General features: G+C 39.2%; 1 protein-coding gene across 9 annotated transcripts in view; it reads right to left on the minus strand.

The window, feature by feature from the left end:
* Window positions 1-252: 252 nt before the first annotated feature.
* The window catches only part of nrg1 (neuregulin 1), a 931,591-nt gene continuing 907,566 nt past the window's right edge, over window positions 253-24,277 (minus strand). For 8 of the 9 annotated variants that reach the window (XM_063046786.1, XM_063046785.1, XM_063046783.1 and 5 more), the window contains 5 exons: window positions 23,860-23,962; window positions 20,317-20,443; window positions 9,891-10,021; window positions 7,021-7,224; window positions 253-4,600 (listed from right to left, as the gene is read on the minus strand). In XM_063046786.1, coding sequence (XP_062902856.1) covers window positions 3,961-4,600; window positions 7,021-7,224; window positions 9,891-10,021; window positions 20,317-20,443; window positions 23,860-23,962 — 1,205 coding nt within the window. In that variant the 3' untranslated portion in view covers window positions 253-3,960. The remainder of the gene's footprint in view (window positions 4,601-7,020; window positions 7,225-9,890; window positions 10,022-20,316; window positions 20,444-23,859; window positions 23,963-24,277) is intronic. The other variant, XM_063046781.1, reaches the window with a different exon arrangement.

Raw genomic sequence — 24,277 nt, forward strand, 5'->3', positions numbered from 1 at the left:
TTTGTTGATGGTTATTTAATATTACAGGGTCCTTGCTTGTGTTTCTACAACCTGACATTGAGTCTCGCCAATTTATATTCTAAGATTATGAAGTCAACTATTTGGGGCAGGTAAGAAAATTAGTAAAACACAAAGATAAACAGCAAAATGAGTTGGATAAAGAAACACAACATGCCTATGTCTAATATGAAATGGTTTAATGTTTTTTTCTTAAAAAAATGTAATTTCACAAATGAAAATCATATGGAATATTTGAACTTGTGTTAAGTACATTCCCACTCCTGTTCCACCAATTGCAAATTCAGCTTCAGCTGAAGTGAAATATAACTTGCAGGGTTTTTTTTTTCTTAGAAAGCCACATTGAAAATCAAAAACAAAAAATGCATCAAGATGTTTTGCAATTTGCACATACTGGATTTGCAGCATCTAACAATTAGATGCGGATTATATTTTCTTCACAAGAAAGATATAGATCGTCTTTATACTTGACAATAAATTATTTTTATATGTTTTTAATTTTTTTAAAAAACCAAAAAAATCAGAAAAAAATGTGAAACATAGAACATATATTTTTCAGAGGTTATTTTACAAATAAAAGTGAAACAAAATTCACTGACTGCCATAAAGTTGTGATATAAATAATAATTCTACTGCCATGATATTCACAGAGCAACATTGGACAGTTTTCACAGGGAAGTTCATTATTAATAACAGGTACAGGACAAATAAAGCCACTACCAAAGAAGATGCTTTGGTTCCATACATAGTCTTACCTCTCTCTCCCCTGCATACATAAAAATGAAACAATTAAAATAAAAATAGGGGAGTGCCAAAATACAGACAAATGTTTGCAGGCATCAATTGTCCTCTGGTCTGAATACAAAATCTCTTTCTTGGAACTCATTAGCTTCTGTAAACCAATCTTATGGAAATGACCAGTCAATAATATAAGACACCGTCAAGATTCAGCACATATTCTTTTCCCTTTGATCTACATCCACTTCTATTTTCCCCCAATCCCTCCTCCCACCCCAGCTTTTATTTTTCTCTCTATTTTTTGTTCCAAGTTAGTTGGAGTGATTTTTGCAAAGAAGCCCTTTGTCTGTGACATGCTCAAAATCTGTCCCCCCTTCAGCTGTTATCTGCTTCAAGCAATCTGGCCATAATATCCCAGTGTCCTACCTAAACATTTAACTGCATAGTAAGCATGCGTCTCTAAATAATACCAGCTAATAATGTGGGTAATGTCTTCAGTGAATTATGGAAAGCCGTCAAGAGTACTGTTGAAAACTGTAGGGGTGCAGTCGAAAGATGTAAACTGCATTTGATTCAACCAAAAGCTGATTTCGGTATACTGTTTATATCTCATGCACATTTAGAAAGGACAGTTATTATATCACATGCGCGTGCACCTGGCAGTTTAGGATGTGTAGCATGCGCACTGTATGTCAGAAGAGTGAACACTTGGTACAATCATTTATCATTCAATGGTGCTTCAATATTTGCAAATTGAACGTGGTGGAAACATTTGATTAGAAGCACCTCAACAAAATTCCTACTTAATTTCAGAGCAGACTTTCTCCAAGCCAAACCTAAAGGGGAAATAACAGTGTTTGAGTGCACCCCTGCTGTTTTCATTTTGCGTAACCCACTGGAAACCACAGCTTGTGGAAGGTCTCAGTAGTGATGTAAAATCCATTTTCACTAGGGTAAGGATGACTGGTGTTAAACAAAATCAAACCAATTACCTTTCCCTGAAGGGAGTCACTTTCCAGAGGATGGGAGGAGCTGATATGCAACTACACTTTCAATTAATTGCTGGACATCAGAACTTGTCTGGTTTGAAGTTCAGAAGCCAAGTGCTCTTATTGACTGCCCAAAGCTAAGCCACTTCAACTGATACCTGATACCTCCCCTTCTTGCATAAACAGCCAGTAATATCCTATTCCTCTGCACCTGGAAAAATACACCAAATATTTTATCTTTGCATTTTTAAAAAGGTGTATTGCCTCAGATGCATAAAAATTAATTTGAAACTGTGATAAGGAATGTGGGAAATGTCTAGCCTAGCCAGATGCTTTGCATAGCTGTCAAATATTACTATCCTTTTTCATTACAAAGCCACAGACATGCCATTGGAGTCACAAGTGGGTTAACATCGCACATCACTGCTTCTGTATAATTAACATGCACCCAGTGATTTAAAACGATGCAATGCTAAAGGTAATGAAAATATAGGGTTGACACACTTGACATTTCTGTCACATCTCTATCATAATGATAGAATGGACTCATGCTGATTAGAAACATACCATTGCAACTTTGAATAATTTGGATTTTCAGTAAGTTCAAAGAACTGGTTTGACAGCACAGTACCCTTTGGGGTTTCCCTGCATTTTAAACAGTTGAACTTATAAAGCCTTAAAAATCAGAGAGTTAAGGATTGAGAATTCAGGAGGCATCCGGCTTTCTTTATTGCAAAGAAGTAACTGAAACTGTTGCAGCTACATCGACTGGAGTGATAATGAAGTACACAATTGAACAGAAAAAATATTTGAAAGAGGTTTTAAATGCGTTTGTTTCACAAACACAGGAAGATATCAGAAACTTTGTCCTTTTGCTAGATGTTTTAATATTTTAAACTTCTATGTGCAGTCATCTGCTCCTCCAATTGGTGTTATATTAAAGGATTAATACTGCCACAGTGTCAGTTCATGAGAGGTAAACACTGCGTGACACAGAAATCTGGTTTAGTTATAGCTGATGGCACTAAGCTGATAACAAGAAGAATGTATAACACACTGTTCTAAATGATTTGGTATCATTACTGAATCCTAAAGTGGAGACCAACTATAAGTTTCTAGTATACTCCAGAATACAGGCCATCAGCCAGAATCCTTTGTCCTCTCATTAGCAAATTGTGGAATGGAAGACACTATTCATTCTGAGTGACCCACTCCTGATCTTTCTTTGCCATCTCAACAGCAACTCAACTAACTGTGCAGCTCAAAGTTCACTAAAACTCCTCCAAGTGAAGCAGACATATTCAACTGAGATCTACTGGTGTCTGATAGAAGTTGGGGGATGGGAAGGATGGGTTGAAGGGGAATACTGTGTTGGCTTTTCAAAAAAAGCTACTCTGCAGAGTACAGCATGGAACCAGCAAAAAACACCAAATAAACTGCCTGTCCTCAGTCAAAGCGAGCAGCTTCATGGAACTAATTTCATCTAACTGTGTCCCCCTACACACATATAATGCTCTGTATTTTGCAAAATCTTTACATCAGTTTGCATTCCGAGATGTGAAGTGATTAGTTGCTGTAACAGGTTTCCTCTTGAGACAAATCCCCAGTTGGAGAGCTCTAAGGTTCTGATGTTTTTTTTCCTCCAAGTCTCTGGCTCAGATCTCTCTGTAGGAAAGTTTTAGTTTAACTTTATAAACTTTAGGTGCCACCAGAAATCACAGCTGTGAAATACTATTGAGCAAGATTAAAATCTCAGAGTCAAACATCTTCTTCACTCCCTCCCATGTGTGTTTCTTAAGTCTTATTCCCTCTTGCTGTTGTTGATAATCAACTTATGATATCCCACACTAAACACTACAGATACCCCAAGCTTTAGTGCTCAGAGATAATACATTGGACATCTGAAGGAAATCCCTCAGGCTGGATAGAAGTTGCTTGAAACTGATGCACTAGTTGTTCTCAGCATAAAGTAACATAAAGGCACCATTGATATCTTTCTGTGTTGAAATACTGTAAAAACGCTACATATGGCACATTAGTATTGTGAATGCTAACTTTTTTTTACATATATATATTTTAATCTATAAAAACTTGTAGACTCTCTACCAGCTGCAAGGTTCTTCTGCTAAAATAAAATAAAATGTTTAATTTAAAGTAAAGTATCCGGAGTACTTCATTATATAAAATAAAGTTTTACTGGTGCATCGATGTGGTGTTAAACGGCAATAGGGTCCTGATTAGCCATTACATTGGTCAGCCTGACTTGCAACTCTTCCTGTGCTGAGTACCTATTGGTAGAGTTAGTCCTGTTCTCAGCCAATCGGTATGCAGGGGCTGATTCTCCACTGACTGCTATGGGGTTCTGTATGGTCAGAAATGGCGTCTCTTCACCTATTCGTTCATCTTCAGTTTCGCTGTCAGAGCTATTGCTGTTTGAGGTTGGATTGCTCTCATTTTCCACTTTGTGTGATATTTGGCCATTAAGCTTTGTTCTTTTCCCCCTCCTGCTGCTGGCCCCTTTCTTAGGAGGCTCAAGGGCCAGCTCGTACTCCTGTGTGGTCTCATATTCATCGTCCTCGACCACCCTCTGAGGGCTGGCTGGGACACTGGCGCTGTCCCTGGCTGAACCACGGTACTGCTTGTAAGCATCCTGCCTCTTTTCCCTCTGCCGGGGCGGTGTCACCAGGAGAAGGGGTCTCTCTTCTTCGATCGAAGGGCTGATAGGAACCGAGGGCATGGATATCGTCAGGCTGGAGACTGGTGGCGACATCTCAGAACCGGGTGACATCGGAGACATGGGGGTTCGGAAATCGACAGGTGACATTCTAGCTGGGGTGGTCATGGCAGAGACGAACCTGTAACACGATAAACAGAACCAATAAAGGTTGAGAGAAAGACCTGGGCATTCATTGATAAGCCCTTCTGATGCCCACTTTCTCACCCTATGGTTAGCTGGGCTCTCCATCCTTATAGTTAGAATTGCACTTGTCCCTGTAGAACAGGGGTTCCCAACCTTTCTGATGTCATAGACCAATACTGTACTATCAATGAGCAAGGGATCCATGGACCCCAGGGTGGGGGCATGTGCAGAGGGTCAGGAATGAGTGCTTAATGTTCTAGGGTTTCAATTTTTTTTAGAAAAGAGAGATGGGAGGTGGTTGTGAGTTGCACTATTAATTAGACACTGCTACACTTAGAGAGGACATAATGGAGGGCTCATCCATTGATTGTCTCACAGCCAGCACCACCCCCTTAAACAGCCACCAGTACATTGAGGATCAGGTATGCAAGGTATAAAGCCAATAGGATTGTTATAGTGAATGAGTTCAACTCCCTATTAGATTCGGAACTCCTTAGTTCAAGAGGTTTAAATGGGACAGAATTTGTTAGGTGCGTCAAAGAGCGTTTCTCAAATCAATATGTAAACAGCCGAACAAGAGGAGGGGCCATAGTGAGCCTGATTTCAGATAGTAACCCTAGCCCAATGATTGATCTTTCAGCAAGAGAACAGATAGGGAACTGTGCTCACAACTCCTTAAGTATGGATTTTGAGGCAAGAGATGGTATTGCCAGGGCCATGACCAATATCTTTGTGTCCTTTCTATCTACAGGCAATGTCCAAGAGTACTGGTGAGTAGGTAATGTTGTTCCATTATTCAAGAAGAGGAATAGAGTTATCCCTGGAAACTTTAGATCTGTGAGTCTCACATCAATGGTAAGGAAATTATTGAAGTAGATGATTATGGATAGGGATTATGGGTATTTTGAAAACTATGACTATTTATGACAGTCAGCATAGCTTTATGCAAGGCTAGTTCTGTCTAACTAACTTGACTGAGATTTTTTTCCAAGAGGTGACAAAGATAATTGATGAAGGTAGAGATGTGGATTTTGTTGATATGGATTTTAGTAAGGTAATTAATAAAGTCCCTCATGGAAGGTTTACCCATGGCATCCAAAGTGAATTGACCACTTAGATTCTGAATTGGCTTGCACATAGATGACAACAGAGGATATTGGTTGATGGGATGTGTTCTGACGAGGTCTGTGATTGGTGCTGTTCCAAAGGGATCTGTGACAGAACTTCTGCTGTTTATGACACATTATTAAGTTTGCAGATGACATAAAGATTGTTGGTGTATGGGTACCATGGAAATCAGGCAAAGGATACAGCATGATATAACTCAGTTGCAGAGAGGGATGCAGAACTAACAGAGGAAGTTTAATGCAGCCAAATGTGAAGTGTTGTACTTTGGGAGATCAAATCTAATGAGAGGGTACACTGGTAATGGCAAGACCCTTAACAGTATTGATGTGCAGAGGAATCTTGGGGTCCAAGTCCATAGCTGCCCAAGTCCATCCAGTTACAGTCTGCCCATGCAGTCAGAACTGTGCCCTCAGTTAGTCAGACTTGCCATCCAGTCACTGCTGCTCTCTCACTCTCCAGAGTCTAGTCTGTGCACTCAGTTCCTGCAATTACAGTCAGACTGAAGGGAAAGGTTTAAAGGGAACATGAGGGGCAACTCTTTCACACGGAGAGTTGTTGGTATGTGGAATGAGCTGCCAGAGGAAGCTGCAGAGGAGGGTACAATTACAAAATTTAAAAGGTATTTCGTCAGGTGCAGGGATAGGGAATATTTAGAGGGATATGGGACAAATGCTGGTAAATGAGACTAGTTTAGGTTGGCACCTTGGTCATCATGGACAAGTTAGGGTCAAGGGCTCGTCTCTGTGCTGTATAACTCTTGTATAACTCTACAACTGTATGACCCTACAGTCAGACTGCTCCCTCTATTCCTACAGTATAGTACACATTTTCAGTCCCTGCAGTTACAGTCAAACTGACCTAAAACTCAGAGCCCTCTATCCTGACTGTTATCCTTCCTCATTGTGGTCTGAAGTCTGTTCGTGCTGTGCTCCCTACGTTCTCTGTACTCCATCACTGCCTGCAGTCAGAGTATACGGAGTCCTAAATTTACTGACCCTGGGTTGCCCTAGAGCAAGAGTTGAACTTTCAGTCCCTACAGTTACAGTGCATGTGTTTCTGTAATTGTAGTTGGGGCTCACTTCATAAAGCTACAGACAGACTTCCCTCCTCAGTCAGAACTGGGCTGCCTGTCCCTACCATTAGAACAAATCCATTAACCCCAGCACTCAGAGATGTATCCCAAGTGCCTGTGAGATCAGGATGACTTCCCCCAGCAGACAGAGCCGTGCCGTCACCTTTTCTACACCCACAGCGTGTTTTACGTACACAAGTGCCCGAAAGGTCTACCTTTCACTATGCGGCGAATCTCGGAGAGAGTCTGGAGTATCTCTCGAATTCCTCACGCAGATGAGCATCTCCCGCCGACCTGCCACCCCATTGAGGCGACCTCTGTGATTGGCTGGGCTCGTCTGCCTGCTGGTTTCCATCGATGATGTCACAAGCACTGAGTGACTGTCTGAGATGACACTTTCCGTCTGGCCCGTACTCCAGCTGTCAGCAACATAAAGGGAAAGCATTTCAGCTCTCTTAGCAAGTGTACCCGTGCCAAGATCACAGAGGGAGGCCTTCAGCTGTCTCCCGTGGGGAAGGAAATTTGGTGTGGCTTAGATTTGATAATGGTCCTGACCCCCCCCCAGCCCCAACTTTGCAAAATTTCAAGGAGGTCAGGAGGGAGGTACAGCAGCTTCCTGCTGAAGACAGGAAGATCAGTCTATAATGGTACTACCCCTCCTCCCACCCACTAAAACACATTTTTAGATCTTCATGATCAGTGACCAAAAACGAACGTTCATAGAAGAACCTGAATTTTATGTTGACGTAAAAACTATACATGGATATAGGCTGAATGTGACTAACTCAGTTAGGCAACTTGCTCGGCATGAATGAGTTGCACTGATTGGCCCATTTCCATGGTGTATAACTGCATGATTTCCCTGCTTTTCCTCAAATAGTGCTGTTTGATATTTTTAACAGTCACGGGAGAACAAAGGTCACGGTTTAACAACTGATCTAAAGGACGGAACTTGTGGCAGTATGGCACTCTTCCAATGGTACTACCATGTTTATGCGCTCACGTTGTGGGATTGGGTTCAAACTCACAGACTCTGAGACAGAAGCAGGTATACCACCCACAATGCTCTGAACAACAATGGATAGCCAGCAATACAAGTATGATAACAGTGAGTACAGAAATATCTGCTCATCTAAATCCTAAGTGGTAGGTTCAATATCTTAAGATTAAATCCTTCAGCCTACCCTCCTCCTGCTCTTCTTCCTATCCACTCCATCCCATAAATGCTGCTGTTATGTCTTATGAATAATTTCTTTCAGTCCAGCTCTGAGATGGCCAAAGACCACATTTTGGCTCTCTGAAATATTCAGTCCTGATGTATTATTACATCTTCAGAAAGGGTGTATGAGGAACACTGTTGACACAATGACTATAAAAATCAAAATATAGTTGGAGAAAACTGTGCCATTGAGTCTTGCCCATTGGTCACATCTGGCTATGTCATAACAATCAGTTTCTTGCCTTCCATTTAAAAGTTGATAAGGAAGGGAGGGAAATAGAGATCAAACTTTTGACTACATCATATTAATTTGAAATAAGTAAGATATAGCAAGTGTAATCATTGGTCTTAATACATTATTAGCACCTACTCCATTATAATTCCACTTCCCTCATTGACCATGAAAATTCAAGGCTCTTCCTGTGGGCTCACATTATTGTACAGAATTGCACAACAATTACAACACTGAAAGTGTTGAAAGTATTCATTCGGGCCAATTGGTGTAAGTTTGTGCTTGCATAAGCCTTATTTCACCCTACAGTACTCTAATCATATCAGCATATACTGTACTTCTATCCTTTAATAAAACCGGATAATGCTAGAAATGCTTAGCAGATCAAGCAGCATCTGTAAAGAGAGAAAGGGAGTTTTTTTTCTGTATTAGCACAATTTGTTTTCTTTTTCATTTTGGTTGGTTGTCAGTCTTTATGTGTAGTTTTCTTTTATTGATATCAATTATATTTCTTTGTTCTTCTGTGAACACTCGAAAGAAAATGACTCTCATGATAGTATATGGTGACTTATTCATACTTTGTGAATAAATTTACTTTAAACATTGAAGTTTCATATTTCAGATCAATGAGTTTGCTTGGAAGTTTACAATGAGTTTACTCTGAAACATTAAGTTCTGCTGTTTAATCATAGATATGGCTTAACCTGTTGAATATTTACAGGATCTTAAAATATTATTTCAGAGGCCCAATATCTGCACTATCTTGCTTTTGGTATAATTTCAGTCTTTTCTCTTTTACCAGCTATCAAGTTTTCCTTTAAAGTGGGCCAGTGCTACTTGCATCAGCCATTCTCACCATCCTCGTGGTATAAAGGAGCTTCTCTTGAATTTTCTGTTGAATTTATTCTCTGCTATTGTACATTTTTAACCCCTGACTTTGAACTCTTCAGCTCTATAACTTGCCTTTTAAGTCTGTTGGTAATTTTAAACAAGGACATCACTTTACACATTCACTTTTCTAAACAAAGGAGCCTCAGTCTGTGTATTCTTTCCTAATAGCTCAGTGCTCTTGCTTTTACTGCTACTACAGTTGTACATTTTCTTTTTGAGCCCTCGAGATCTGTTTGAAATGTGGAGAGTTCTCCAACCAAGGTTTGTGTCAATTTTACAAAACTTCATTGCTTCCAACTTTGAACTGGAAAACCATACTATCAGCATGGTGCTATCATACTCTGTATTTAAATATTCTGAATTTAAAGGCCAAACTTTGTGCTTCTGCTGTTCAGGTTCCATGTTTCTAACTGCCTTTTAAAAGGATTTTGGCATTTAAATCAAGGAGAATTGACATGGCGGCTGGTGGATACTCCTAACTTTGAAGTTTCCACGTTCATATTTTCTTGGGGAATTGTGAATGTTGGTCGGATGTACTGACCATATGTGTTATCACCAGGGGTAATGTGGATGGGGCCACAGCCTATTTTGCTGAAGATCTGACTGCAATGAGAATTTTCAGTACTCTAGCCCATTTAGTCAGTGCTTTGAAAGGCAGTGCTTTCCTCCCTTTGAAAGACATATGGTTCCTTGCAGATCTTTGGTACTGATTCAAGAACACTATTTAATCCTGGTTTCTTTACCTATGGCTGGGGGTGTGGGTGACTGTAGTGGAGTGATGGGCTGTTGATGTGTAGTGACTTGTTGAAAATGAGGTCTCCGTCTCTCGCTCAATGACATGTTCAGTGGATCCAGGGTTTTTCAGTATATATTGCTGAAAATAAATAACACAAGGTTAGAACAGTGGAAAGTAAGAACCATAACAAGATGCCCATCTCATCACTCATAGACCACACTTACCTAGCATTATTCTTGAAATCACATTTCAACTAAGACCTGCCTCTTCTCTTTCTAATAATTATATAAAATCAATTAAAATAGCTACAATACAGTGCAAACTATCAGGAGTCCATTGATGAGTGATCAAATTTAAAACTCTTGCTCATTTTTCAAAATTCTGCCTTTCTCTATCATGATACACCCAGGATTTTGGTGAGCTGATCAATTTTTTGTGTTTTTGGGTATAAAAATATCACAGGAATAAAAGGAAATCAACATACAAAAGCTAGTTGATATACAATAGAGTCTCAATGTAATGTGCCTCATTATATTGTGTTTCAAATGCATTCTGGATATTACTGCACACACCCAGCCAGAAATTAAGGTGGACATTAATTTCACTTGCAATCTGGGTATCATAATGCAGGTGTTAAAAGTTTTCCCCCAACTCCCATGTCATATATTGAGTGAACTGTAATGAAGAATTAAATGCTACCTTACATTTCCTTGTTAAAACCCTGGCAAGTTTTCAGTAAGTATCACCATCTAATTGCATATCTCTTTGGAGAGCAGATTCTTCTTTTACTGCCAATTTTATAACCTGCATAGCTGTTCAAAGTAATAATAAGCAAAAGTATTTTTCTCCACGTTGGGTAACATCCTGAGATGTACTTGGCAACATAATAGAGACTGTATTTATCATTGTGAATCAAGAAATTTGCTTCCAATGAAACATTTGGAATGCATTTCAGCTGCATACAACTCTAGTCACATTAGAGGAGGATTGGAAGGCACTAGAAATGTTTCAGAGGCAATCTACCAAGGATAGAAAGTCTATTTTAGAGGTAGGGTTAGCTTCCTCAGTATTAAGATCTTTCACAGATAAAGGTTAGGGGTGATTTAATCAAGGTATATCAATAAAACTGATCTAGTTCCCTTAATAAGCCATTCCATTTCTCAAAGGCACGGATATGTGGTAAAGAATAGGAGGAAACTTAAGAAATTTTTTTCTTCAGCCAAGAAATGGTGGTGGTCTGGAACTCATTATGTTAAAAGCTGGTAGATGCAGAAACCTTCATCACATTTTTAAAATACATGGCTATGTACTTGATACAATAAAGCCAACAGGGATTGAGAACTGTAAGGTGGGATTAGTCTCAGCCAGGCTGAACAGAATGGGTGAAATGGTCTCCCTCTAGACTACAAATTTCTATAATCTGATGATTAATGAATGCTGGCTATGATATCACCACCAACTTTTCTGGGTAATTGGCTTGGAAATCCCTGCTAGAATATTGGCTCAAATTACACAATACGGTATACCAATTTCATACCCAGTGGAGTAATTAGAATACATTGGAACTCATGAGAACATATGGCATCATGTAATCCACTTTACACCGGGACCAATATTGTGGGGCTGAGGGTTTGTGGAAGGATGTTGGCTCAGCAAAGGTTTAAGGACCAGCTTCTCATGGGATACTCAGTTCTGCTACAGCTCCTCATCTTCTGAAGAGAGAAACAGCTGTGTGTGATGATGTTAGTGAAGAAGTGAAAGGAAACTTTGGCTGCATCTTAGCCAATGTTACTGTAGAACAACAAGCTGTTTGGTAGATATGAATCTATCTTTCAGCAGTCTTAGTTCACTGGCTGACTGTAAGAAAGTTGCAACCATTTGGAAGTCAGGGTTTGGAAGGCATTGGTGCAGTCCAGAAACGGCCCACTCTCAGTTTTTATTCCAAGGTAATAAAATGACCCAATGTTGACTGCAGCTTCACACCTTCCCTAGATGTTTAAATATAACTGGGTATTACAAGCCAGATTGGTCAGTACAGAAATACTTGTGCTTGTCCATTTATTTTACAATATAGTACTCAATGAAAACTAATATTATGGAAGTACAATATAAACTGAACTTTCATATTATTAGAGACACAATGGCTCAGCCAGTCGAATTATTGTCTCACAACAGCAGGTCTGGGTTCAATCCTAAGCTCTGTAACTGCCTGTGTAGAATTTGCATGTTCTCCTGTGACTATGTGGGCTTTCTTTGGGTCCATTTATATAACATAGAATAGTACAGCACAGTACAGGCCCTTCAGCCCACAATGTTGTGCCCACCCTCAAACCCTGCCTCCCATATAACCCCCCACCTTAAGTTCCTCCATATACCTGTTTAGCAGTCTCTTAAACTTCACTAGTGTATCTGCCTCCACCACTAACTCAGGCAGTGCATTCCATGCACCAACCACTCTCTGAGTAAAAAAACCTTCCTCTAATATCCCCTTTGAACTTCCCACCCCTTACCTTAAAGCCATGTCCTCTTGTATTGAGCAGTGGTGCCCTGGGGAAGAGGCGCTGGCTATCTACTCTATCCATTCCTCTTAAGATCTTGTACACCTCTATCATGTCTCCTCTCATCCTCCTTCTCTCCAAAGAGTAGCCCTAGCTCCCTTAATCTCTGATCATAATCCATACTCTCTAAACCAGGCAGCATCCTGGTAAATCTCCTCTGTACCCTTTCCAATGTTTCAACATCCTTCCTATAGTGAGGTGACCAGACTGGAGACAGTACTCCAAGTGTGGCCTAACCAGAGTTTTATAGATCTGCATCATTATCTCGCAACTCTTAAACACTGTTCCTCGACTTATGAAAGCTAACACCCCATAAGCTTTCTTAACTACTCTATCTACCTGTGAGGCAACGTTCAGGGATCTGTGAACATCTTCCCTTATATTATAAATTTCCATTTAAATTGATTAATAATTACTTTTCATATCTTGGGATTAAAATTACTTGTAAACATAAAGATTTATTTAAGACTAACTTTTTACCATTAATAGACCATATTACTCAACTTTCATCTAAATGGTTTCCCTTATATTTAACTTTGATTGGTCGTATTAATGCAGTTAAGATGTTTTTTTTGCCAAAATTTTTATATGTGTTTCAGGCATTACCAATTTTCGTTCCTAAATCTTTTTTTGATAAAGTTGACTCTAAAATTTCTTCATTTATTTGGCAGAACAAGAATCCGAGACTGGGTAAAATACATTTACAGAAAGCTAAGAGAGATGGAGGTTTAGCATTACCTAACTTTAGATTTTATTATTGGGCTATTAATATTCGACATATGAAATTTTGGTTACTTGATCGGGACATACTATTTATTCCTAAATGGGTAGCATTGGAATTACAATCTGTTCAGGGTTATACACTTGGTTCTATTTTAGGTTCCTCTCTTCCTTTTGATTCGAAACGTCTTAAGCAGGTCTCTAACCCGATAGTTAAATATGCTTTGCGCATTTGGTTTCAATTCAGAAAATTTTTTGATCTTAATCAATTCGGGTTAGCGATTCCTATTTTAGGTAACATATTTTTTCCTCCCTCTTTTACGGATCGCGCTTTTCAAACTTGGAAGACTAAGGGTATTTTACGGTTTTTGGATTTATTTTTAGATGGTTCCCTTATGTCTTTTGAACAATTATCTAACAAATATAACTTATCAAGAATACATTTTTTTAGATATTTACAAGTTAGAAATTTCCTAAGTACTATACTTACTTCCTTTCCAATGCTTCCTCCTATATATATTTTAGATTCGATAATTAACCTTAATCCATGTCAGAAAGGTGCATCGGCTATGATTTATAATATTATTATGAAACTTAGGAAAGCTCCATTTGATAAGATTAGGGTAGATTGGGAACAGGAATTGGGGCTTACCATTTCTGTGGATGATTGGGGGCAGATTTTACAATTAGTTAATACTTCCTCTATTTGTGCTAAACATTCCCTAATTCAATTTAAAGTGGTTCATAGAGCACATATGTCCAAAGATAAGTTAGCGCGTTTTTACTCGCATATTAATCCTTTCTGTGATAGATGTTCGGGGCAGATAGCCTCTTTAACTCATATGTTTTGGTCTTGCCCTACTTTGGAAACTTTTTGGAGAGATATTTTCAATATTATTTCTAAGGTATTAAATATAGATATCTCTCCTCACCCTATTACTGCTATCTTTGGACTACCTAAAATTTCTAGTAATCTTTCCCCTTCAGCCCGTAGAATGATTGCATTTCTTACTTTAATGGCGAAAAGATGTATTTTACAACATTGGAAAGAGCTTAATGCTCCAACTACCTTTTTTTGGTTTTCTCAGACGATTTTATGTTTGAATCTGGAGAAAATTAGAAGTAACCTTTATGATTCTTCATTTAAATTTGAACAGATTTGGGGACCTTTTATTCGATATTTTCATTTAATGTAATATTTACCCTTCTTGTTTTCTCTTCACTGTTTTAATGGAGGTTGGGATTGAGGACGTGATTTTAAGTTTAACTCTGTTTGGTTTCAAGTTAGCCCATTGCTTTGCTTTGCTTTTAGTTAGTTGCACGGTGGGTTTTTTTTTGGGGTTTTTTTTTTCTTTTTTTCCATTGATATATATAAAATTTAGTATACTATTATGTTATCTTGGTTTCTTATGCTTAAATTACATTGTTTGTAGTATTTTCTTTTTGGTATTGTTATCTTTTGGAATTTTATTATACTTTAACATTGTATTAATGTTTATATGGCTTACCTTTTTTGTATACTTACTCAATAAAAAGATTTAAAAAGAAAGAAAGAAAGGGATCTGTGGACATGTACCCCCAGATCCCTCTCCTCCTCCATGTTACCAAGTGTCCTGCCATTTACTTTGTACTCTGCCTTGGAGTTTGTCCTTCCAAAGTGTACCACCTCACACTTCTCCAGGTTGAACTCCATCTGCCACTTCTCAGCCCACTTCTGCATCCTATCAATGTCTCTCTGCAATCTTCGACAATCCTCTACACTACCTACAACACCACCAACCTTTGTGTCATCTGCAAACTTGCCAACCCACCCTTCTACCCCAACATCCAGGTCGTTAATAAAAAGCACAAAAAGTAGAGGTCCCAGAACAGATCCTTCTGGGACACCACTAGTCACAACCCTCCAATCTGAATGTACTCCCTCCACCACCACCCTCTGCCTTCTGCAGGCAAGCCAATTCTGAATCCACCTGGCCAAACTTCCCTGGATCCCATGCCTTCTGACTTTCTGAATAAGCCTACTGTGTGGAACACTGTCAAATGCCTTACTAAAATCCATGTAGATCACATCCACTGCACTACCCTCATCTACATGCCTGGTCACCTCCTCAAAGAACTCTATCAGGCTTGTTAGACATGATCTGCCCTTCACAAAGCCATGCTGACTGTCCCTGATCAGACCATGATTCTCTAAATGCCCATAGACTCTATCTCTAAGAATCTTTTCCAACAGCTTTCCCACCACAGACGTAAGGCTCACTGGTCTATAATTACCCAGACTATCCCTACTACCTTTTTTGAACAAGGGGACAACATTCGCCTCCCTCCAATCCTCCGGTACCATTCCCGTGGACAACGAGGACATAAGGATCCTAGTCAGAGGCTCACAATCTCTTCCCTCGCCTCATGGAGCAGCCTGGGGAATATTCCGTCAGGCTCCGGGGACTTATCCGTCCTAATGTATTTTAACAACTCCAACACCACCTCTCCCTTAATATCAACATGCTCCAGAACATCAGCCTCACTCATATTGTCCTCACCATCATCAAGTTCCCTCTCATTGGTGAATACCAAAGAGAAGTATTCATTGAGGACCTCGCTGACTTCCACAGTCTCCAGGCACATCTTCCCACCTTTATCTCTAATCGGTCCTATCTTTACTCCTGTCATCCTTTCGTTCTTCACATAATTGAAGAATGCCTTGGGGTTTTCCTTTACCCTACTTGCCAAGGCCTTCTCATGCCCACTTCTTGCTCTTCTCAGCCCCTTCTTAAGCTCCTTTCTTGCTACCCTATATTCCTCAATAGACCTATCTGATCCTTGCTTCCTAAACCTCATGTGTGCTGCCTTCTTCCACCTGACTAGATTTTCCACCTCACTCGTCACCATGGTTCCTTCACCCTACCATTCTTTATCTTCCTCACCCTGACAAATTTATCCCTAACATCCTGCAAGAGATCCCTAAACATCGACCACATGCCCATAGTACATTTCCCTGCAAAAACATCATCCCAATTCACATCCGCAAGTTCTAGCCTTATAGCCTCATAATTTGCCCTTCCCCAATTAAAGATTTTCCTGTCCTCTCTGATTCTATCCTTTTCCATGATAATGTTAAAGACCAGGGAGCAGTGGTCACTGTCCCCCAGATGCTCACCCACTGAGAGATCTGTGACCTGACCCGGTTCATTACCTAGTACTAGATCTAGTATGGCATTCCCCATTTTCTCCCTATTGGTAACACAGATTACTTTGTCGGCTAATTAGGTACCGGTGGTAGAATCTGGGGGAGGGGAGCTGCTGAGAATATGGGGAAAATAAATATTGGGATTACGGTATGATTCGTGTAAATAGATTGGCATGGACTCAATGGGCCAAAGTGTCTAGTTCCCTGAATGTTTAAATCAAGACAGAGTGCAAATAATGGATAGACTGGGACACTGATATGTCTGATGCTACAACTTGACCTATAATCATAGCAGTTACTGACGATCTGTAAGGTCACCTGACTATGTTTCGTTTATAACTGCAACCTCAGTCAATTTACCTCTAAACACATCAAACATGATCTTATGTTCTCTTTGGGAATAAAACTTCCATCACAAGAATATCAATGTTTTACTTCTAATTTACCAAGATATCTAATGATCTTGTTTTTTCTTTTCTTTTGCACTAAATATGTATTTTGTAATTTATAGTAAGATTATGTCCTGTATAGTAAGATTATGTCCTGTACTGCTGCTGCAAAATTCAAATTTCATGTCATATTACTGTTAATCAATGTATCTCTGAAAGTACTCTGTGCTGCTAATTCCATATGGTATCTATTGATAATGACACTAGCTTCTGTTGTATGTTTCATATACTAACAGACTAATCCTGATAACTCTGTACAGTACTTGTGAAAACAAATGCTCTATCATTAATTCTACATTACATTTTTGACAAGCTCATGCCACACCATTAATGTTGTATAATGCCAAAATAATAATACTATTCTGTTAATTTCATGTGTTTAGAAGCATAGTTGACAAAATACTGTTTCTCCTATATTGCATCTTCACACACAAAAACAGTATGCTTTTAAGTCATAGAGCAATACAGCATTTACATAAACCCCTTGGCCCAACAAGTCATGCAGCCTTGCTCTTCATCCAGCTAGTCCCATTTTCCTGCACAGGGATGGCAAGATGGAGCTGTTCTAAATTACTGCTAATGCTATTGTGCATCTTCCAAGTGACAACTATATTATGAAAACTGAAAGGAGCACAATATTCTTAGTCTTTTACATTATAAGGACACGCCAACTTTATTCATAAAATCCTGTAACATTGTTTAATTCTTCCTCAGCTCTGTTCATCTGTTGGCAATTGAAAAACTTAGGTTTCCTTTATTGTCACTGTTCTAATGTAATCCTGACCAACCTTATTTGTCCTATTCTAACTTTATCCTAATTTTCACCAAGTCTCACTAAATTATTCCAAACTACTCACCCACTCTGCCATCAGATTTCTAAGTGGTCCATGAACACCACCTCACTATTCTTCTTTTGCTCTATGTTGTAATTTATGGTGATTTTTTAAAATCTTGCACTTTAGTGGTGGCATGAAACAACACATTTCATGACATACAATATGTCAGTGATAATAACCCTAATTCTGATTCCAGCTCTGAAGTGCATCCCCAATTTGTAGACTTAATTTCCTGCCCAAGGGCTTGTTCCCCCGCTTCAAACTATTGGTGTCTACTTTTGAGTCAAACCCTCACATAGCCATTTGGCACATAAACACGCTCTTTGTCCCAATATGTCTCTGCTGACCATCAAGTAACTATCTGCACAAATCCCATTTACCTGGTCCCTAAACTAATTATGCCTTGGAGATCCAAGTTCTCATCCAGATGCTCCTTGGATGCTGTAAGAACAACCACCATCTCCATCACCTTCTCAGGTAGTGCTGTCCAGATTTCACTTACTTTTGATTCTGACTCTTTCTGGTCATCTCTGAGTTTCATTCAGTCACAACAGTTGCAGAGGCCCTAAGCTCTGTGTTCCTCTTCCTAATCATACATACCTTTCCACCTCACTTTTTTTCCTTTAAGGTTGTGTAAAACCAAACCCTTTGGTCATGGAGCTAGGCCTTTGACCCAACAACCTCACTATTATATCAACCATCACTTACACTAAATCTACACCAATCCTGTATTTTTAAAATTTTCTCCACATTCTCATCAATCCCTCACTCCTCCCTCAAGAGTGTACACACTAACTCAGTGGCTAATTAACTTAGCAAACTCATCTCCTTATGTAGCTTAGTATTAATTATACTGACACACTGACAGAATTTTGTTAGTTTAATAATATCTCCACAAATATAAAATAATTGTTAATCCTACAAGTCAGCTACTTTAAATTCATGTTATAATGTATTATACAGACAGTATTGACAGTACTGGAAGTGTTATTCTTACATATTATATCCATTGATACATTAGCATAGTACTGTTAATGCTATTAAGTACTGCCACATTAATCCTGTGGTATATTTATTCACACAATAACACAATACTACAAATACATTATCTCTTAATATGATGCTATTAAATATATGTTTTTTGACACTAATACAAAACTATAATTTTACATTGAATGTACTGACACATGAACACAATGCCATTATTCAAGAACTAAATATTCTAATACAATACTATTATGTATTGCACTGTAGTCCTGCCACAAAACAACAAATTTCACAACATATGCCAGTAATATTAAACCTGATTCTGATATATTGAGCATTACTGTTAATTATGTACTTCATCTACTGACATTTTATCTTATATGTTATATAAGATTACACTGGCGCGAGGTGTAAATATGATTTTGCATCCACTAAACCTGACACATTCCTGTAAGGGGTCAGGTATTTTTGACAAGATTTATGATAACATATCACGTGTTGACTTCTGATAAGATGGCAATGCACTTGGTTGCAGCGGCTTCTACAAGGCCAACCAAAGATGTTATTGTCTTTTATAAATGTATTTTTTTACGATCACAAGACCCTGCTGGACAAAGTACTGCAGGTCAATCCTATCAGTGAGTTGCCTGTTGGCAGATAAACTGAAGGACTCAGACTTAGTGCAAATCATGCTGCTGCCTGTGTCAGAGAGGCGTCTGACTGGGTGCATGATAGAGCTGTGCAGTCAAACAGCGAGTGATCATCTTAGTCGCTTTTCCTGTGATTGAAAGACCCTGTAGAACATTGATAACGTGGAATACCGCAAGTCCAGTTCACTGGTTGATTGGTGAACAGTGTGGGTGCTGTGTGGCCTTGGTGGTATCAAGGAGTAGGCCTCAAACCACAGTGTTGCCTATTTGCAGCCACCCAGGAGAGGGGCAGATTCGGTACACTCCACCAGGGTGCTGGGGGTGGTGTGGTGCAGCTCTCCAGTATTCGCTCAGCAGAAGACAGGATGTATTGTGTTTGACTGCAGATTGCTTCAATACTCCTGGACTTAGGGACTTGGACTATATTTTTATTGTATGACTACATCTTACTGCTGTCTATGTGTACTTTGTGCTGTGTATGACTATTGCTACTATATTTTGCACCTTGGCCCTGGAGTAACATTGTTTTGTTTAGCTGTATTCATGGGTATTCATGTATGGTTGAACAACAATTAAACTTGAACTTGACCTTAAATCTGCAGTGTAACTACTAATGACATTGCTGGTCTACATTTGTTGTACGGATACCACTGATAGCAGTCTAACTTTAAACCTGTACTAGATCTAAGAGGTACTTCAAACCACCTAAATGGCTGAATCTACTCAGAACCTCTGATTTAGCATCATTTCCTTTGCACTCACTCTGCATGGTTGCATACTCCAGAATGTGTAAGGGGGGGGAATTGAAACATTCTGTTTTCATTGCATGTGTGACTGCAGTTGTTGGGTGCTGCTTCTGGCTTAAAATCTGTTTGATGAATCTGTGGAATAAGTGGCAATTTAAAAAAAATCACATCTCTGGCATTCCTGTAATACACAGAACCAAAGAGCAGTGACACTAGCTTATTGCTCAGAAGCATAAGTTGTATCATGCACACACAAAGCTGTGTACACGGTTAATGGATATTGATGCCAGGTGAACTTACATTTGCCAGTTGAACATTTTCTGCTGGGGGGTTTGCATGATGGGGTCCATTTACAAGATTTACCATGTTGTTTCGCTCAGAGCGGAGACTTTGCCTTAGACGATCATGCAACTTTTTTCTCTGTTTTCTGTGAAAGGCAGCAGAAGCAATGCATGAGGGGCAAAAATAAATATCATTTGGGACAATTTCTTTACATAGAAGCAGTAAATTTCCAAGGATGAATTTTCAGCACTCCTTTCATTCAGCACCAGGGTAGCATTCAATCTGAATGGCCAACCCTTTACATATGGCTCACATATTGGTCTTATTTAATCCTTCCTCTGCATCCTGTCCAAACCAAGTGCTTCCAAAAATAAATACAGAACGAACTAACTGAATGAAAGGTTGTACTGACTGAAAACATGTTACGTTTGCAGCCGTTCCTACATGGCACAAGTTATGTGATACATTTGTAAATGAGAGGTTTAAAATCAACTTCAACCCAAATATCGCATTAAGTAGAAATACGTACAATTTACAATGCAGAGATAGTATTCTAAGTCCACATGGTCTGCACCAGGATTATGCTGCAGATTTTACACCTCAAACCTTGACAGCTCTTCCCCTTTCTTTATGCATCTACACTATTTACCTCAGCTTTTCCACCATCTACCATGTGCCTGGAATTTCCACTGAATTCCCTTTGATATTTATCATTCATGAGAAGTTCATTCTAGATCAGTAGCCCCAAGTATTCTCTGCTGTAGTGAAGGTAATAGAACTGAATATTGGGAACAGTGCACAACATGTAGTCAGCATTTATTTATTTAGTGCTACTGACCAAGGACGAACCGCTGGGACCTTATCCTTGTGTCCTCTGGCTTTCGATTCCCTATCCCCACAGCAACTTTCCTCAGTAAATATATCCAATTGGTTAAAACCTTTCCTTCTCTACTCTGAAGCAGATGCTGTACTTTGAGTTTAATTTATAGACATTCACATAATGCAGAACTGTGAGGACAAAATAAAACATTATACAAGTTGAAAATTGATCCTGATTTTGTAGGCAGTGAGCCTTTCTTCTTATTCTCCTTCCCCTATTGATATCAGTGGATCTGGGGCTGAGGGGGTAAACAGCTTTAAGTTCCTCAGCATCTACATCACCAAGGATCTCTCGTGGTCTGGACACACCAGCTGTGTGGTGAAAAAGGCACAACACCACCTCTTTCACCTCAGAAGTTTGAGGAAGTTTGGTATGGGCCCCCAAATCCTAAGAACTTTCTACAGGGGCACAATTGAGAGCATTCTGACTGGTTACATCACTGCCTAGTATGAGAACTGTACCTCCCTTAATCGCAGGATTCTGCAGAGAGTGGTGCGGACAGCCCAGCGCATCTGTAGTTGTGAACTTCCCATGATTCAGGACATTTCAAAGATAGATGTGAAAAAAGGGCCTGAAGGATCATTGGGTACCCAAGTCACCCCAACCACAATCTATTCTAGCTGCTACCATCCGGAAAATGGTACTGCAGCATAAAAGCCAGGACCAACAGGCTCCGGGACAGCTTCATCCACCAGGCCATCACACTGATTAACTCACGCTGATCTGAGTGTATGTCTATGTTACATTGACTGTTCTATTATTAATTATTATAAATTACTATGATTGCACATTGCACATTTAGATGGAGATGTAACGTAAAGATTTTTACTCATGTATGTGAAGGATGTAAGAAATAAAGTCAATTCAATTCAATTCCTTCAGTTACTGACAGTACGCAAGATGCAGCTGAGAAGCTGTGTGGGAACCATCTTGCAGAATTCTGGACTGATGGCAATCAATGGCTCCAGGAGAGCCTTCGAACCTTCATTCCTTTCCTCAGGAATGTTGCATGTTCTCTGCAAGGTAATGCAGTTAAGATTGGAGGATTATTGGCAACTGGGACTAGCAGGGAAGATGCAGTTATCAGCATGGGCCAGTTGGATAGAAGGGCCTGTTTCCATGATTTTTTTTTACTATATGACTCTGTGATTCTATAAACTCACTCAAATGGAAAAAATAGGTTACTAAGTATTGCATGCAAGTAACACTGTCACTAATTCTAAGAGAGATTTTAATCATTGTATGCATCATTGCATTTTGAGCATTCTTCATATTCTAGATGACACACTGCAGGTCAAGTTGTTTTAGGCATTTGGTGCCAAACGAACAAGTTGGCAAAAGCTAACCATTATTAAACCTGTCTGACTTTCTTTGAATGGATTTCAGCAGATGGCTGATCCCATCTTGAGACCATGCCAATGCTGAATTTTATTCCCATTAACTTTACAAAACACTTGTTTGGGATTGAGAGATGTGGTGGGTGAGGATGGGCCAGATGCATTGAATAGCATCCCTGCTTCCAGGCTTCTGTCACTGCCAATTTTTTTTTTGAAGAGTTTGCCTCCTCAGCTTAGTTCATTGAACCATAGCTTTCCTTCTGTTCTTCATTTAAACAAACATTAAGGATGTGAATTTTCCCCCATGTTCACAGTGTTAAACACATGTTGCTGCACACGAGTCAACTCCTGACATTTGCATCCACTAGTTAATGGAATCTAGTGTGGATACAAGTGACAACTGACATGATACACCAGTGATCAAAGACAAAATTATTTCCCCTTGGGTTACTGAATGTTATGCTTTTCTGGAAGAAGGTTGTCAAAGTTGGGTGAAAAGCACATTTGTATATTGTTTAATCAGCGGATGATATTCAGAAGAACTAGTTTCAGCTGACTCCATCAATGTTCCCAACAAACCCAATAATAGAAACCTGAGCATTAATATTTCTATCAGCATTTGCTCCACTGTCCATCATTACAGCTTTTCTGTAAAAGACCATCAATCAATATAAGATTAGAGTTTAGATTCTCAGCTCTGGATTTGTGCTGGGAAAAAAAGATGAGCTTAGATTTTTTTGAAGACATTTCCTTGAGATCCTTTCCAATAAGCAAAGAGAGATCTACATCCATATCAACACACATAAAATGCTGGAGGAACTCCGCAGGTCAGGCAGTGTCGATATGCCACACCCATATATTGGGTTGTGTTTAATCTTGACACCTTAAGCCAATCACATCTACACACCAATTTTCTTTTTAATTATGAATATCATATTTTACCCCAGTAGTTTAGTAAAAATCTCTACCCAAATGGGGTAAAACATTCCTTTGCAACTTAAGAATTATTTAAGATGCTTCACTTTTAAATATTAATTGTGGGAAGGATTATTTTAAATAATGCAGATTTTCAAACACAAAGTGTATTTTGAACAACATGTATCTGCTGGAGTAATTCAATGGGTCAAGAGGCATCTGTGGGATGAAAGGAATTTGTTCATGTTTTGGGATCAAAACTTGCATCAGGACCTGCTGAGTTCCTCCAACAGATTGCTTGTTGCTTCAGGTTCTCGCATTCGCAGTCTCTTATATTTACAAAGCAAATTTGCCTGGGCAATAGAAATAAGAGAAGAGGCAATTTGGTGTTGATCAGCATTTACGATAAAAGATGAAACTTTGGATTACTTTGTTTTGCAGTACGCCACCACACACATGATGCCAACCACCAAAACAGCAATACAGATCCCTGTAATCGTCAGTACTCGCTTCTGGTAGAGCTCCTCAGCCTCTGCAAAGAGAAACAGAAGGCAGCAGGTCACAGTCTGAGGCTTGCCATTTGGCACACAAGGTTATGCAATCATTTCACTCTATTGACAAGGAGATGTTGCTGGCACACTTTCCATTTTCCACCTGCATTGAGCTCTCAGTTCAATGCACAAAATGGAAATTCTCCGCAATGTATTTTGTTTTGAGTAAAAGGCAACTCCTGGCTTAAGCTAAGCTTTTGTGTTTCATTTTATGTTTCTTTGGATTCATGCTGTGTCTAAGTAGAAGTATAGAACTGAGTGTACTTCCTATTTTTTTTAATTAATTATAGATGTGG

Source organism: Mobula hypostoma, chromosome 4 (assembly GCF_963921235.1).
Source record: "Mobula hypostoma chromosome 4, sMobHyp1.1, whole genome shotgun sequence".
In the NCBI taxonomy this organism is placed as follows: Eukaryota; Metazoa; Chordata; class Chondrichthyes; order Myliobatiformes; family Myliobatidae; genus Mobula; species Mobula hypostoma.